The sequence below is a fragment of the Corapipo altera genome, unplaced genomic scaffold (assembly GCF_003945725.1).
Source record: "Corapipo altera isolate COAL_440 unplaced genomic scaffold, ASM394572v1 62, whole genome shotgun sequence".
Taxonomy (NCBI): Eukaryota; Metazoa; Chordata; class Aves; order Passeriformes; family Pipridae; genus Corapipo; species Corapipo altera.
The window spans coordinates 10,303,033-10,318,825 of record NW_020884894.1 but is presented as its reverse complement, the minus strand read 5'-3'; the positions used below and the strand labels follow the sequence as shown (position 1 = coordinate 10,318,825).

Sequence of the window (15,793 nt, the reverse complement as noted above, 5' to 3'; positions counted from 1 at the left end):
ACCCATGGGTGTCTTGGAGAATGAAGAGCTGAGGGACAACACTGCACAAAGCTGGTACCAGCGAGAAAGCACAGGCTGGTTTGCTTTTTGTAGTGTGGTTCCCAAAGGGTTCATACAAGTAACTCTGAGGCACAGGCATCAGAACTCTGTGGCCAACACCACCATGTCCCAGGGTGTGCATGCAAGATGCTGGGACTGTGCAGGAGGAAAGTGATGTTTCAGGGAACTAAGTCTCTCATTTCATGTTTTAAATCTTTAATGTTTCTGGCTTACAAGCAAGGTAATTAAGCCATGGGGTCATCCCCGAACAGGCCCAGGTTCCTGCATCAGATCCATCAGATGCAGTTCCTAGTGTGCAGATGATACCTTTAGAATGAAAACATGCACTGTGTCAGTGACTTCTCCACAGAAGAGCAGTTCACAGTGCAGGCTCTGCTGCTGTGTGTCACACCTTTCCCTCACAAGGGCTGGATTCTCCCCTCTTACCATGGGCACAAGGCACCAAACCTGCTGTCCCGCAGGCAGAATCGCAGGACCTCCCTGGGAGCAAGCACAGCCCATGCAATAAGACCAGGATTTATTTGGGTGGCCTTCCTGGCAACTCTGGCCTGCATGGACGACCCCAGTGTGCTCTGACATATGTTCTAGTGGCCTCAAATTGGGGTGTTCTGCCCTGCAGGTGACCACCAGCCAATTTTAACGCCTGGCAACCTGCCACCAGCCTCATGGTGTGAATGTGCTGCTGGAGGCACTGCCGGGATCACATCCTGGAACCAGGAGGGACAATCACGAATTGCTGCAGAGCTGTTGGGAGGAGAGAGAGTAGCCTGCAGAAACTCTATGCCTGAGGACACAGAGTAAAGGAAAGCCTTCAAGAGACTTTTCTGAAATAATCTTCAGAAAGTGTTCACACTTGAGCAGGCTTTGGGGCTGCCTTAGGTCCTCCTGTCCTCCAACGTGCACACGGGACCTTGGGATAAGCAGGCCCTGACCTCCCAGCTATACAGCTCATTGTCAGAAACCTTATGAGGGCAACAATTCCACCAGCCCACGTGCTTTACCTCACCGTGCCAACGAGCAGCCCCACAGGACCCCTGGCAAACAGCTTGTTTCCACAACAGAGCAGGGAGAGGTGCTCGTGACATGTGCATGTACCTGTCACCAGCATTTCCTTCCACGAGCCCAGCTGCCAACTTACTTGCCCACAATGATGTGCAGCTGGTGCTGCACCTCGGCGTGGACACTGGCTGCCACAGTGGATGCCAGCTGCTCCGTGGTGCTCTGGAAGGTGCTGATGAGCTGTCGAAGCTGATTCAGCAGCGGGTCCCGGACCTCCTGTTCTCGTACCTTCTTGTTCTTCAAGTGAGTCTCGAGCTGCTGGATATCTGCAACAAGCAGAGGGGGAGATGTTTGTGCCATCTGTAACCTGTGGAGATGATCAGGGCAGAAATCCTGCACGTGCTGCAGCAGGAACAATTCCTGTGCCGGGGTGTGAGCACAGGAGAGGGCAAAAGGCACAAGCCTTGCTTTGGGCTGTGTTACACTAACCTAGAAACCCTGCTCCCAGCCTCCCCACCACGTAGGATCACACAACACAGCAACAAAGCTGTGAGTTCTCTTACAACAGATTTTTACGGGTGTTCTTTGTTCAGGGGAGATAAAGGTGGGAGTGAGGGTGTTTTATTTCATACACAGTGTGAATTGTGATCTGTGTTACTTCAATGCTAATGAAGAAAGAGGAGGAACATTCCTAACAAAAAAGAAATCATGCCTGCAGAGATTAAAGAGCTGTATTTGAAAGTACTTTATGAACTGGTCTGATCAAAAGGGAGAAGAACATAAACTCTATTACTTGTGGGAGACTTGTGAGGAAGAGGAAGGGTGCAATATAAACAGCAGCTGGAGACACTCTGCAGCTCTGTGGCCAACAGAAGTTACTGGCCATGTTCAGGCCCCCTCAGAAACCAGCCTGCCTGGCCTCCCAGAAGGCCAAGGACCTCGATCCCAAACCTGAGAACAGGAAAGATCTTCTCCAGTGCATCAGTCTTTTCTTACTTAAGGATATATTCTTCTTGTTTCCAGTCTGAATATATCTACACTGTTCAGCCACTATTTAACTTCTGGTCATCCCTGTACCCTTCTCTAAGCCTTCTCCAATCCATTATCCCTCTGAGATGAGGGTCTAGCTCCAGGACTGCTACTCTCTCCCTTCATCATCTTCCTGACACTGGGATGGGGTCATCCTACAGCTGGGCTTTACAACTCAGTAGCAGAAGTCACAGATTCACAGAACGTGGCCAAATGTTTCACTACATGGGCTACAAAGACCAGAGGTGAATCTCTGTTCCTACAGCACCACCCACAAAAACCTCCTCACTTCTGCTTCTGCTTCCCAAGTGTGAAATGGAGCACAGGGATGGGCAAAGGCCTAAGGCCAACGTGTTGCCAGACAGTAATGCAAATAGACTGTGCAGAGAAAACTTGGAGAAGAAAACCCACTCACATTCCTGTGTGCCCTGCTTGAAGGTGTCATTGATTTGCTGGAACATGGACTGGCAGCTCTTCTCGAAGGCCGGCAGCACAACGCTCTGGAATGCTTCCCTGTACGCCGACTGTATCGGCCCCTGCAGGGTGTCGGCCGTCGCCCTCACAACAGTATCTGTAAGGTTCTTACAAGAACACACAGAAGATGCCAGAAGATTAAGAGAAGCCTGATGCAGACTAAGGATGTGAACAAACACTGTAGGTCCCTGCAACACACCCACATCAGACAAGGACAGCCCAGTTTCAGGAGTGTGCGTTCCCTCAGCTCTTCCCACTGACCAGGCTGCACCATTACCACATCTGACCACACCAAGACCACATCTGCCTGCTGAAGGGTTGCCCAAGAACATCACCATTTCCCTGCAGTTCTGCTGCAGAGCAATGGAAGATGGCACAGTTGGGCACAGCTCCTTTCCCCTTCCCCTCCTTCCCTCCCACAGACCAACATTCCCTGCCAAGGTAAGCAAGAAACTTGTGCTCCCTAAATAACATAGAAATGGAGAACAGAGTGGAGACAGTCAAACTTTCACCACCTGGCTGGTTGAGTTGGCCTTAAAAGCCACTGCTGTGGTGAGAATCTCTACTCTAGTAGAAAATGAACAACTTGGTAAATGAAAAAATATGTTCATGAAGCAAAGTGGGCAGGGGAGCATACAAATAGCTTGTTCTCCTAATGAGACCAGGAAAGAGAAATGAGACCACTGGCAGCTAAACTGTCATTACCTGGAGACAGAGGTGAGGGGAAAAGGTAGAAGAAGTTGCTACCCAGGCAGGTGACAACTCAGTGTCCCCAGGAAAAGCTGGTCTGGTTCTCCTTACCTTTGATTTCACTAGCTTGGTGATACTCTCTTTCAGTGTCCCCTCAACAGCAGTGAGCTTGGCAGCAACAGTGTTACTCAGCTGGCTAACAGTAGGGTCCATGCTCTTGGAAATGCCTACACACAACACAAACAAGACAAAGTTGCAGTTTTAAGCCTTAAGTCACACTTCAAAACTCAAAAAAGAAAATGGAATCAAACCATTCTTGGATACAACACAGTGAGGGACAACGGTCACAAACTTTGGCTGGGAAGCTAAGGTTGGACATCTGGAAAAACTTTTTGCTAGGAAGGTGGCACAGCTCTGGAAGTCACCAGAGAGGCTATGGAATCTCCAGCCTTGAAGGTTTTCAAGACTTGGTGTGACAAAGTCACAGCTGACCTGGTCTGAAATAGCAGGCAGCCCTGCTTCAGGCTGAAGGCTTTCCCACCAGCATTTTTTGGAACATTTCTTTACATGGATGGTGCCAGTGCATCAAGGAAGGGCAAAGACAAGCTGAAGTTTGCTCCAGCCAAGTCTCAGCATTTCCAAACTCATTAGTATCTTTTACCTTCCTCCACTGAACAGACTCCAGAGGCTTTATGGATTTACAATGGAAGGTCAGACCACACTCTCTGGAAAGGCACTCCCTCCCTCTCACACTCCTAAACCACAGCTCCTCTTCTCAGGTTACAGAGGGGCCCACAACAGTTTGATGTGCAGTGACTATTCTTCATGCAACCCCACTTCATACAGTGCCAACTCTTGGGCGGAGTGTTTTCCATCCCTCCGGAGCTAACTAGGGATTCACCTCCCAAACCCAGGCACCAACACTCACACTGGGGCACACTCTTCTTCATCTCATCACGAATGGTCCTCTCCAGACGGTTACACACAGCTGTGGACAGGGACTGAGAGAGCTGCTGAGACAGATGCTCCTGGAGCTGCCCATTGCGCTGCTGCCCTTCCGTCAGCACTCGGTCTAGTCTTCTCTCTAAGGAGAACACATGTTAAGGAGCACAAACAATGGATTTCCTCTCTACCCACAACACTCCTATCCAGAAAGATGTACAGTAGCCTCACCACTTTGCTCTCAGTCAGTGAGAGCAAACTTGCAGCTCTGGTGAAAGAGGGGGTCTAATACCATGACTGCTGTGTTCCTATAAACAGGGTGCTCTTAAATGATCAGGGTGAGAGAAGAGCTCTGGAAGATGTGGTAGAAAATTCAAACAGCTAAAAGAAGCTCAACACTAGTGTTCCCTATCTATTGTGGGTTAACCTAGTTGAGAAGGCCTTGACAGGGTTTAGCAACAGCAAAAACATCAGTGCTTTATCAATGTTGTTTTGGTCACAAATCCAAAAGTTAACACATGTGAGCTGCTGTGAGGAAAACTAACTCCATCTGAGCCAAAACCAGGACACTACAGAAATGAACAAGTCCAATATCCATAAAAAGCAAATTGGTAAAAATATTTCTACAGCATGGAATTAGGGGACATAAGTGCACGGAAGCAGATCCAGGCCTCAGGCTACTCATACTTCATGAAGCACCTGAGCTCTCTAAAGGAGCCAACACACAAATACAGCTTAAACAAACAAATAAACCCCTACAAAACAAAAAATGAAATGCCAATTCAGTTGCTGACAAAACTCAGTACAGCTCTAGACATTGAAATTCAGTAGAAAGCTATTTAAACTATCTGTGAGCATCAGCCCAATAGTCAAAAAAGGAAAATCCAAAACTAATTAACAGAGAAAACTACGGTCATAGAAGTTAAGAGTGGTGTCAGACCTGATATGGGCTAGAGCTGCTCATTTGGGGAACATTCAGTGCAGCAAAAGGTGCACAGGACACCAGCTACTCACAATACAGTAAAAATAATTGGATCCCAGGTTTGAAGGCACCAAAAGAAAATACTTTACAGAAACACACAAGGGACCCATAGACCACCAGATGTACAAATGTGTGCAGACAAGACAATTCTATATCCAGCCATGCAGTATGGCAGTCAGATGCTATTTCTGGTGCAAGTACTGACTTGCCTTAAGGAGGAAAGGAAGGAAAGGATCATCCCATAATTACTCTTGTGCAACTGGCCGCTGCCTGAGCTCAGATAATGTGTTAGGTGCACCTCTGGTCTACACCAGCACTGCAGCATTTATGGCTTAATGGGTAACTAAGATTAAGTGGAATGGAGAGAGTGTCAGTTCTTCTCTGCTGTATTTCTGAGCTTCTTGCCCTCAGAAAGGGACTGAGATGAACTGAAATAGTCATACTGCAGCAAGGTAATCGCACTGCACCTATGGCCACATGCTCCCAAGACCCCTGAACTTCCTTTGCCTTCCTCATGCCTTTAGTCTGCCTTGCAGCCTTCCACTCAGCTGCCACTCAACATTTGCAAACAAGGATACGCTCCTGCTCCTGCTGGGAGTCAACCACCCTCTCCATGTGGCCCATGAGGGAGCTCTGAATGGCATCGAGGTGGTTGGTGAGTCTCTGCAGCAGCTCCATCTGGTTCTGCCGCAGGTCGGAGAGCTCCCGCTGTTGGCTCCTCAGAATGCACATCAGCTCATCCTGGAACTCTGCTGTCACCTGAGTGTGGAGAGGACAAGCATTCATTTCCAACAGGATCAGAGATCAGTTGAGCTTTTTGCTCAATACTGAGTCAGCCCCTGTTCCTGGAACTGGTGTCTAACACACAATGCAGAAACCAGGGCCAGCCTGTTTCTAGGAACTTTTGTCCCCAGGCATAAACTGATAAAGCCAGGTTCCTGCATGGAATTAATAAATGGTTGCCTAGACTATCAACTGTTCAGATTCAAGACTCCCTTCAAAACTCTGGCATCTAAAAGAACACAGAAGAAAACAGATTTTATTCACTTCTAGCCAGGTACTGAGAGAGTGTTCAGGCCTCCAAATGGAAATAATGACCTCAAACACTTATGAAAGGGTTGTGCAATCAGGACAATAAGAGGGTTCCTTAGAGCACTTCTTCAGCTCTTTCACTTACTTATGAATAACCAAACAACTGGAGAAGTTGTCTGGTTTGCTGTCTCTTCACGTGCTCAAAATAGCTAAAGGAGGCACACACATCAAGGGCAGGTATGTGTACAGGCCAGTCCGACTGCAACCCTTCCTTTGCTTGGGAACAGCTTGTCCTGCTGCCAGTGCAGGCACAGGCAAAGGTGAGAAGGAAGTCATCAGTCTGCTGTGTGTCAGCACAGAGCAATGCCAAGCCCAAGTGCAGCCCCATCTCAACCTGCTGGGGCACGACCCACGGTACTTTTCAAGGAACTGGGATGAACTTTCTCTAAGGTCTTCAGTAAGACAGTAAACAGAGCTGGAGCATCACACAGAGCAGCTCTGACTCACCTGGTTGTTAGAAGATCTTGGTGACTGGTTCACATCCCTGAAAATAAAAAGAGAAAGAGTAGTAACCCAATTATGTCAATTAACTTCTCTTATTATCCAAGTCTTCTGCCAAAACGGATCACACATTTTATGGTTGCTTTAGATTTTGCACTCCAGCTCATACTTCTGTTTTGCCTTAGTGTAACATGGAGAGTGAGGGGAAGGTGATGAGATCCCAGCCCTTGCAGCACTGTGACTTCATCATTTGAACTATTCCTTACACTCCAAAGTTCCTTACAGAGTGGTCCCTTTGCAGGGAGAAGACTTTAACCAGTTGTTAATGAGGACTGTTACAAAGAACAATACACACTGATTTTTCAATTTTGTCTAAATTTGAAGCCAGGGAAGACCTTTCCAAACAGCTTTTGAAGGTCTTATATTTTACACCAAAGAAAAAACAAGTATACCTTTGTTAAAATTTAGAATCAATCAGCCTCAAATCATCTAGAGTGATACGAGCTCTCAAGCTGAAGGACCTAGGGATGCACTCCAGCTTATACAGCAGTGTAAAGAAAAACACTGAACTGATCCACTAATACTGCATATCTCCATTAAAGTCACAGATCTATGAAGGAAAGTAAACATTTGTGGTTCCCAGGCAGCATCCACTAAGCAACTTTAAAGGGACCAAGGAAAAATGAAAGTAATTTTAGAAGCCAAGAACTTGTGGGTGTCACTGTGCAGAACCACAGCCAGAAGCTTAATGCCACAGCCCATCTTTGTTGTGATCTGCACAGCTGGAGATCCAAATTATGGAGCTATGGGAACACAAGGAGAGAGCCCTGTGCAGGAGCTGTGCTGCTCTTCTCACACTAATTCAGACAGATTTGGTCTAAACTGCCATGGGCAGACCTTTCCAGTCATCAATTTTCACTTACAGGACATTGATATGGGCATGTTTAGAAACACACAAAAGCAGCAAGCAGGTAACAAATGATAGATATTGTTGACCAAGGGCACTGTGCCAGTGTTCAGAAGCCAATTAGAAATGGAGGCCACTGTGATATTCCCAGCATCACAGCTCCAATGAAGCCTTCACTGAAACAAGCAAAAGAATCCATTGTCCCCCTACAACTTCCAATTTACTTCCCAGACATTCTTCTGAGGCCCAGGCTATATTTTAGATTTTGAGTCCCAGCTGGAAAGACAGTGCAGAACTTATTCCCATGCCCCTGAGTGGGGATCAGTGGCAGTGTTGGAGTAACCAGCAACACTTTCTGTGGAGTTACTGCCCTTTGCACAGCGGGGTGAGGGTTGGGACCACTTGGCTGCTGCCCAGCCCCAGACCATAATGGCTACAACAGGCTGTGGCCCTGCTCAGCTGGCCCCACAGCCACCTGTGCTCTGGCAAGCCCAGCATACCCGTCATCCTTCTTGCCCTTCCGCTTTAGCTTCGGGGAAGCCCGGGGGGATGCCTTGACTTTCCAGTCCTTCACAGGCAGCCTCTGCGCAGATGCTTTGGCACCAAATCCACCTGATGTAGAAGCCAAGCTTGCAACTTCATCATCATGGTCACTGTGAGGGAACAGCAGGGAGAGGACACCCATCACTCACAGTACCAGACAGCGCTGCCTTCGCCGAGGGAGGGGATGCACACTCAGCTCTTCATCCACACATGGCCAGAGCCACACAGCTAAGGACACCCCCACCCTGATCTTGAACAGAGACACCTCTAGAGCTCAGCACAGGCTGCTCTGCTTTGATCCAGGTCTGCTCAGGCTGAGCTCGAGTGCTGTGTAGCAAGGCTTGAAGGGTCCCTGCGTTAGGGACAGCCGTGGCTCAGGCAGCGTGGTGGAACGATGCCTGTCCTTGCTGCACACACACACACACACAAACCCTAGGATGGCCTAGCAGGGAACCCACTCACAGCACATCCTTACAGCTTTACAGACAACAGGCACTGAACGTAGAAAGCATTGCAGGAACAGAGGAGAATCAGGTGAGCCTGAGAAGTCTGTGATCCTCAGTACCTTGGAGACTTTCACCTGCTGACCAGCTCTCCAATACAGGCTGCACATTTCAGTCTGAATTAAAGTGTGGATTACAAATGAACCCTCAGCTGTCAAAGAGGGCTGAGCACGTCAGGCACACAGAATATGCCCACAGAGCTTTAGAGGGGCTCGTGAAAGATGTCAAAAGCAAGAAACTAATTCCTGAGGCCCCCTTGCTATGTTATCCAAGGCACAGTGTTTGGAAACTGATGCCTTAGTAAGTTTTTACTGGTAATTAAATCAAGCTTGGTCCATGCTCTTAGAAGCAGCACAATCAAACCCTTCCCTACAGAAGTAAACCAGAGAATGCACAGAGGCCAATCCCGAGATCAGCTGAAGTCATCAGAGCACTACAGAAGCTGGGCTGCACACACACATTAAGTCAGGAGACAAAGCAGAGGCATTCACCACACATGTGAAGGCTTGCTGGGGACAGAAGCACAAATGCAGCCTGAACTGAGTCCATGCAGGTGAGAGAGGGGGTTGAGCACTCTGGTACCTTTGCTCTGCACTGGCATCCTGGCTGTCATGCTGCAGCAGGTGGTAGCTGTGTCGGTGGTAGGAAGAGCTCTTGTGCTTTTCTTCAACCTCATCCCTTGGGCTAGAGAAGAAAAAAAAAAAAAAAGGAAAATACCATCATGATAATCTCTTTCAGTTTGGATATTTTCTCTCTCCACGTCTCATGAGAGATCCTGATAGAAAGTCTGCAACAAAAAACAAGAGCATACCGATCTCAAAGATCTGGAAAGCAGCAGGTGTTGTTTAGAGGCACTGAACACTTGAACTTTTTCATGTGCTTTTCTGGTGGCCTTAAGAAGGGGAAGCAGCTCAGCTATGCTGCCAGCACTAACCAAGAACAACTTCCCAACAGATATTCATTCAAGACAGGTAGGCCACTACCCAGACCTGGTAGCACAGCACGCTTCTGTGAATGGCATCATCTTGGGTTTGTTTTTCCTCAAGCAATACTGATCACTGGAGCAAAAATCATCAGTGCTTCTCAGTTCTTTCAAGTGTCTAACAAAGTGTGTGAATTTGATGAGTCAGCTCTAGCAGATAAACAGAATTGTAAGCGTGGATCCAGTTCAAGTTTCATTTTTGAAAGGAAACTGCAAGTGCTTCTAGGCTGTAAGCTGGGTCTGCCTGAATCCAGCTTGCAGGATGACCTTTAAACAGAAGTGAGCACTTGTAAAATCTCTCAGAGACAGCTGATCTGACATTCTGACACAAGAAGTCCTGAAGAATTAAAAAAAAAGTGGGATTGAGGGAAGTTGCAAACTCCTATAAAAGTATTTTCTCAAGTTCATTGAGTTTATGAGTAAAAGTGAAAACATTGTGTACAGACACAATCTTGGTGTCCTCCCAGAGCCATTAGAGTTGGGACTGTTTTCTGAAGCAGAATCCTCAGGTATGGAGGCACAAGGTGAGACCTTTCTCTTGCAATTCTGATCAGGGAACAGTCCAGGATTACCTGAGGGACAACACTGACCTCACAGCCTGCTAGTCCTGCTCAAAAGGAAAGTATTTTCAGGCTGTGATGTGCATGTAGCCCTGGCCTAGACACTCTAGAGATGTTAGATGCTGTTCCCATCCCACTACAAGACATGGACACTAATTCTATAATGAATCCCAGCACTGCTCCAGCAGAACAACCTGTTCCTGGTAAGCAGGCTGAGTGATGTTGCACCACTCTGCACTTCTGCTCCATGGAGACACTGACATTCACTTTCTGACTGCTAAAGTACTTTATTTATAACACTAACTGCACAGAGCCAATCCTAGAAGAGAGATACACAATTAACCTATAACCAAACCTGTCAGTTATGTGCCAGTTGATTCAACAAAAGCCTGCAGGAATGCATCACCTGGGGCAGAATTTACCTTGTACTAGTTTGATTTCCAGAGTGCAAAAAAAAAATCCTATCTCAAGTCTCCAGGCAAACATGAAGGCCAATGAAGTAGACTTTCCACCTTCTTAACAGAGATCATTTATGCTGCAAAAGGTATCAGTGAGCAAAAATGGTTAGAGCTGGCCTAGGAAGTTCAAGGCATAGCATACAGACAGAGGAGGGCTGACTCATCAGATCCTTTAAGGGAAAGAGGGATGAAGAACTACTCTGGGTTAATCACAACATAAGATCTTTTCACCAAGCTGGCAATTTGGCAAAGAAATTGCCCTAAGCCAGACAAACCCATGGGATTACCTGTCTGCCATGCTGTTCCTGGTTTCTCTGGTTATGTCAGGAGCTGCTGGCCATGGTTGGCTCACAACACTGTCAGAAGATGCGTTTTCCTGAGTTAAAGCAGTCTCCAGTAATGATGGAGCATTCAGTCTGTCCACCTCCACTGGAGGCATGTCCAAAGAGTGGTGGCTGTGCTCGGAATTGTGCCTGTTCCTGGGAGACAGCAAATGCAGGGCTGAGGCAGCAGAGGCCATGCTGTCTGCGTGGTGACTGGGCTCCAGCACCTCCCCAGGGAGCCCCGAGGGAGCCGCCGCAAAGCTGCGTTGCAGGGTCTCGGAAGCAATCTCTGGGATATCCTGGGACATGGCTGTGGAAGCCGAGGAAATGACGTCTGGAGAGCGCTCGCGGGTGGGAGAAGCCTGAGGCACCACCAAGGGCTCCACTTCCTGCAATTCCAGCGCTAGAGAGGAGTTTCCTGGAGCCACCTGAAGACGGAAATTAAACAAGAGCCCTCAGGGTAATGCAAGGACACCCCGAGAACCTCTGGTACCTTACACCAACCGCCTCTGGAATCAGCTCACTGGATCCTTTCCCCATGTGACCCCTGGCTCCCACTCTTTCATCAGATGGAAAGTGGCCCCAGGACTTGTAATGGACTCTCAGCTGGGTTAACAATACTTAAACCTACGCTAGTTTGAACCCACTTTCAAAACGAAATGCAACACCAGTTCCACCTCCCTGCTCTGCTCCAGGATCCCTTCTTTGTGATGCAAAATTTTCATAGAATCATAGAATCATAGAATCGATTGGGTTGGAAAAGACCTCTGAGATCATCGAGTCCAACCCGTGGTCCAAATCCAGTCCATTTACTAGATCATGGCACTCAGTGCCACGTCCAATCTGCGTTTAAAAATCTCCAGGGATAGTGAATCCACCACCTCTCTGGGCAGCCCATTCCAATGCCTGATTACTCTCTCTGGACTGAAAATTTATTTCAGTTTCAAGCTTTGGTCATGATCCATTTTACACAATGCCTGGGAATGGAAATTTAGGGATAGGAAATGGCTATTTCAGACTCACCAGACCAACCAGCAGGAATAAACCCTTACAGGTAGCACTGTCTCCTAACACAAAGGCTGACCATGTCCAGCTACTGTGACAGTGACAGTACAAGCTAGAGCTGTCTCTAGTGTCAGAAACGTGCTGTTCTTACACAAGGGCAAGTTCTATCAATGTGGGTAAGTAAACTGGGCTGCAGAGCTGTGTTTTCAAAAGGGCAGACACTGTCCCTGTTAATATCCAAATAAATGTAATTTCATAGAATCCTAGAAAGGTTTGGGTTGGAAGGGATCTTACAGATCATCTCATCCCAACCCCATTGCCACAGCCAGGGATGCCTTCCACTAGATCAGGTTGCTAAAATCCCCATCTAACCTGGCCTGGAACACTTCCAGGGATGGGGCAGCCACAACTGCTCTGGGAAGTCTGTTCCAGTGCCTCACCACCCTCTGAATAAAAAATTTACTCCTAAGATCCAAAGTAAATCTACCCTCTTCTAGTTCAAAAGCACTGTTCCTTGTCCTATCACTATGTGCCTGTGTAAAAAGTCACTCTTCATCTCTTTTATAAACCCCTTTAAGCACAGAAGGGCCACAATGAGGTCTCCCTGGAGCCTTCTCTTCTCCAGGCTGAGCAAGTGCAGCTTGTATAGGCACACAGAGAGGTCCCTTGGCCCATGAGAAGGAAGGGAGCAGCATTTGGAGCCTTACTGGAACAGGTGCCTTTGGTGCTAGCTTGTCAGGGAGGCCTGGGATAAGAACTGAATGACTCCTAGGACTGGTCTGGAGACTGCTGCTACTGCTGCTCAGCGTGAGGCTGGTGTCCAGCTGCATCTTGGGGCTCACAGCCAAGTCTTCTGATGGTCTGCTGAAACAGAGGCACCAACAAATCAAGCAGGCCAAACAAATGATACAGAACTGAATCAAACACTCCAGGTGAGGAGATGGGATACACAGGTCCATGGAGGAGCCCTTGCTCTTTCCACCACCATCAGCTCCTCCCTGTCAACGAGCAGCTGCATCTCCCAGGCCCCACAGAGCCCAAAGAAACACCAGGTGGAAACAAAAAAACCCAAAAAATAAAGAGGGGCATTGCAATATCTTAGAAATTGAGAAGTCAGTGAGAGAATGGACCAGTTGTATCTTCAGTGTACACAATACAGAGTTTAGGGAGAAAAAATACCCTACAGGATAGGTCTCTCTCCTTTTCTAAGCTCCTAGAAGTGAAGTTCTTGCCTGTTATGCAGCCCAACCCACTGTGACACTGGTAAGATTTTCCTACCAGTCCCAATTCTCTCCCTCTCCTTGGTGGCTGCAGTGTTCTCTTACCTGTAAACAATGACAGCCCGTTGGGAGAAGCATGTAAAGCAACAAAACTGAGATGCAATAACAGAATCCCTGTGAGGCACACATGACACACTCTTGCTGGCCCCTGGGATGACAGCAGGCATGCTCCAAGCTGCATTAGGGATGCAAACAGCTGCCCATATAGGGATGTTGGCACTCAGGCCAGTTTCTGACTTTGGTTACAATCTTCTCTCCTACAAGACAATGCTACAGCTCTGTGCCACCCTGAAGGCCTGGACTGGTTCAGCTGCAGATGGATTGTTTAATACATCTGCTAATTACCTGGGCATAGAGGCATCCGTGACAGAAGTGCTACTCATGGCTGTGACTGCAGTCAGGGAGCTGGCACTGCTGCCTGGAGAGACAGTGATCTGTAAGGAAATACACAGTGGTCAGGAGGGGACAGAGTCCAACAGCAGAACTGAACCTGAGAATCCTGGCTCCAGAAAAACGCCTGAAGAGTCTTTGGTGAAGAGAGCATAGAAAAAAAAAAAAAAAAGTCGAGTTGTACTGCTAAGATGCTCAGGTGCTGGTTGAAGGCAAGTCCCAAAACATCCTCATCACATGAACCATGGCTGCTTTTATTGAGGGATTGCTCTCCCCAAACCAAGTGGCATTCTGGTGTGAGCTCACCAGTGCCGAGGCAGAGGGTTTTGGCAGAGTGGGGGTACTCCATGTGGGGTCTCACGAGTCTGAACAGCCCCAAACCTGATCATTTCAGATGTGCATTTCCACAGGATGTGCAGGTATATTTTCTTCCATTACAGTTATGTCATAACCCCAAACAACATGTGTAAACAGTAAGAGCAGTCTCCCAGCTTAGATACAGTTTTTAGCAAAACTGTATTTCCACACAGCACAGCTACATCAGCAGTTCTGCACCTAAACACAGCACTTGCAACACAAGCTTAGGCCAGCTTAGCATTTCAGATGTGCCAACATGCCTCTACTCAGTCTGGTTACATGCAGAGAGAGTTTCCTGTGTGCTCTGCATTCAGCCAGCAGAGCCCACCAGTCATTACAGCCTAGAAAGAGTGCCCAGAAGTACCAAAATCCACCCCCATCCCTTGCACCACCATAACAGTGTTGATCTCTGGTTACCTGTTGAAGAGAAGTACTTGGTGTCATGAATGCATCTGGAGTCATCAGCTTGGGCTTGGCATCGTTTGAGAGGGAAAGGAAGTCTGCTGGCACAGGCAGGTCAGCAATACGCCGCAGGTCTGGTTGAGAGCCGTGCACTGATTCTTTTTCAGATCCCAACCCTTCTGTGCTCAGATCAGCCATATGGTCTGGAAAGGCTTCCAAGGGAGAGATACAAACCGATTTACAGGAACTTCCCCCCAAAACTAAAGCTTTAATTCCACAAAGTATGAACTTCTGCCATTGCACGCCATGCTCGATTCCAAAAAGAACAAGCAAAAACCCTGCAACATCCCAATCAAAGCTTAGGGCAAAGCAAATCCTGTGTTATGCTTACTCTTCATATGCTGGAGTGGATTTTATCAGGCTTTGAGAATAAAATATTCAGGTTTCCTTTCTTCCCTAAATGCAAGCCCAGTTTAACAGCCACATCCCATAATGGTGAATGAGCTGAAAGTGCACACCACAGACAGCTCAGCCCCCTCTACTCCCAAAGCTCTGCTGTCACTCCAATCTCTTCCACCTGACAAGAGACAAACCTCAAGTTTCCTGCACAAGTGCCAAATCACCTAGGAAGGTGAACTCAAGCATGCACAAAGCATTAGCACTCCTGGTCTAACATATCCCAAGCTCCAGACTCACACTGGGATCTAACCAATTTCCTGCTTCACTGCTAGTCCATATTCAGAACCCTTTATCCAATTACACCACTCTAGTACAAAGAGACACCCAAAACTGCCCTTCTCCTGCCCACTGCCAACAACCTTCAAAGGCTCAGCAACACTGAAGATCAATTTAACACACATACTCACCAAATTCTTCATGAGAGCCATGGGAAGGCATGGGTGCACTCGTGTCAGGGCTATGAAGAGGCTGGAATCTAATCTGCACATCCTGTAGGGCCCTGAAAAGAAACAGGCATCTCTGATCAGCTTATGAATCATCAAGAGAAGCCTCTGAAGATTTCCCTTCACTGAACTGATTCCCTTGGAAAATGCTTCAGTGTTTTCTGCCTGCCACAGAAGGAGCAGAAGCTGATCCTCACTGAGCCATGTCACGCAGGGTATTGGAGAGACCTTTCCCAGGATTTGCACATGAGCACAACTCTTAAGCCACTGTGTACTCATGGCCACAAAAACACTAGCTTGCCACAGCACCATTCAGGGCTCCCTCCTGGTAAGGCCATACACCCCACAACTAGAAGCTTCTATGGGTCCAAGTAGCTTTCGTTATGAGCAAAAGGATTTAAGTAAGTTCAACTTCTTCAGGTCAGTGCAGGGTTAGGACAACCACAGACAGCTGCCCGTGGGAGCTGCCACA

The 15,793-nt window shown here is 47.7% G+C and overlaps 1 protein-coding gene across 1 annotated transcript in view; it reads right to left on the bottom strand.

Annotated features, from left to right (window-relative positions):
* Window positions 1-15,793, bottom strand: part of EDC4 (enhancer of mRNA decapping 4) — a 29,535-nt gene that overhangs the window by 2,757 nt on the left and 10,985 nt on the right. The window contains exons 15-27 of the mRNA XM_027646966.1: window positions 15,286-15,377; window positions 14,435-14,631; window positions 13,616-13,704; window positions 12,698-12,854; window positions 10,950-11,413; window positions 9,245-9,346; window positions 8,117-8,269; window positions 6,716-6,752; window positions 5,755-5,935; window positions 4,181-4,336; window positions 3,364-3,479; window positions 2,504-2,669; window positions 1,199-1,385 (exon numbers count right to left, since the gene is read on the bottom strand). Coding sequence (XP_027502767.1) covers window positions 1,199-1,385; window positions 2,504-2,669; window positions 3,364-3,479; window positions 4,181-4,336; window positions 5,755-5,935; window positions 6,716-6,752; window positions 8,117-8,269; window positions 9,245-9,346; window positions 10,950-11,413; window positions 12,698-12,854; window positions 13,616-13,704; window positions 14,435-14,631; window positions 15,286-15,377 — 2,097 coding nt within the window. The remainder of the gene's footprint in view (window positions 1-1,198; window positions 1,386-2,503; window positions 2,670-3,363; window positions 3,480-4,180; window positions 4,337-5,754; window positions 5,936-6,715; window positions 6,753-8,116; window positions 8,270-9,244; window positions 9,347-10,949; window positions 11,414-12,697; window positions 12,855-13,615; window positions 13,705-14,434; window positions 14,632-15,285; window positions 15,378-15,793) is intronic.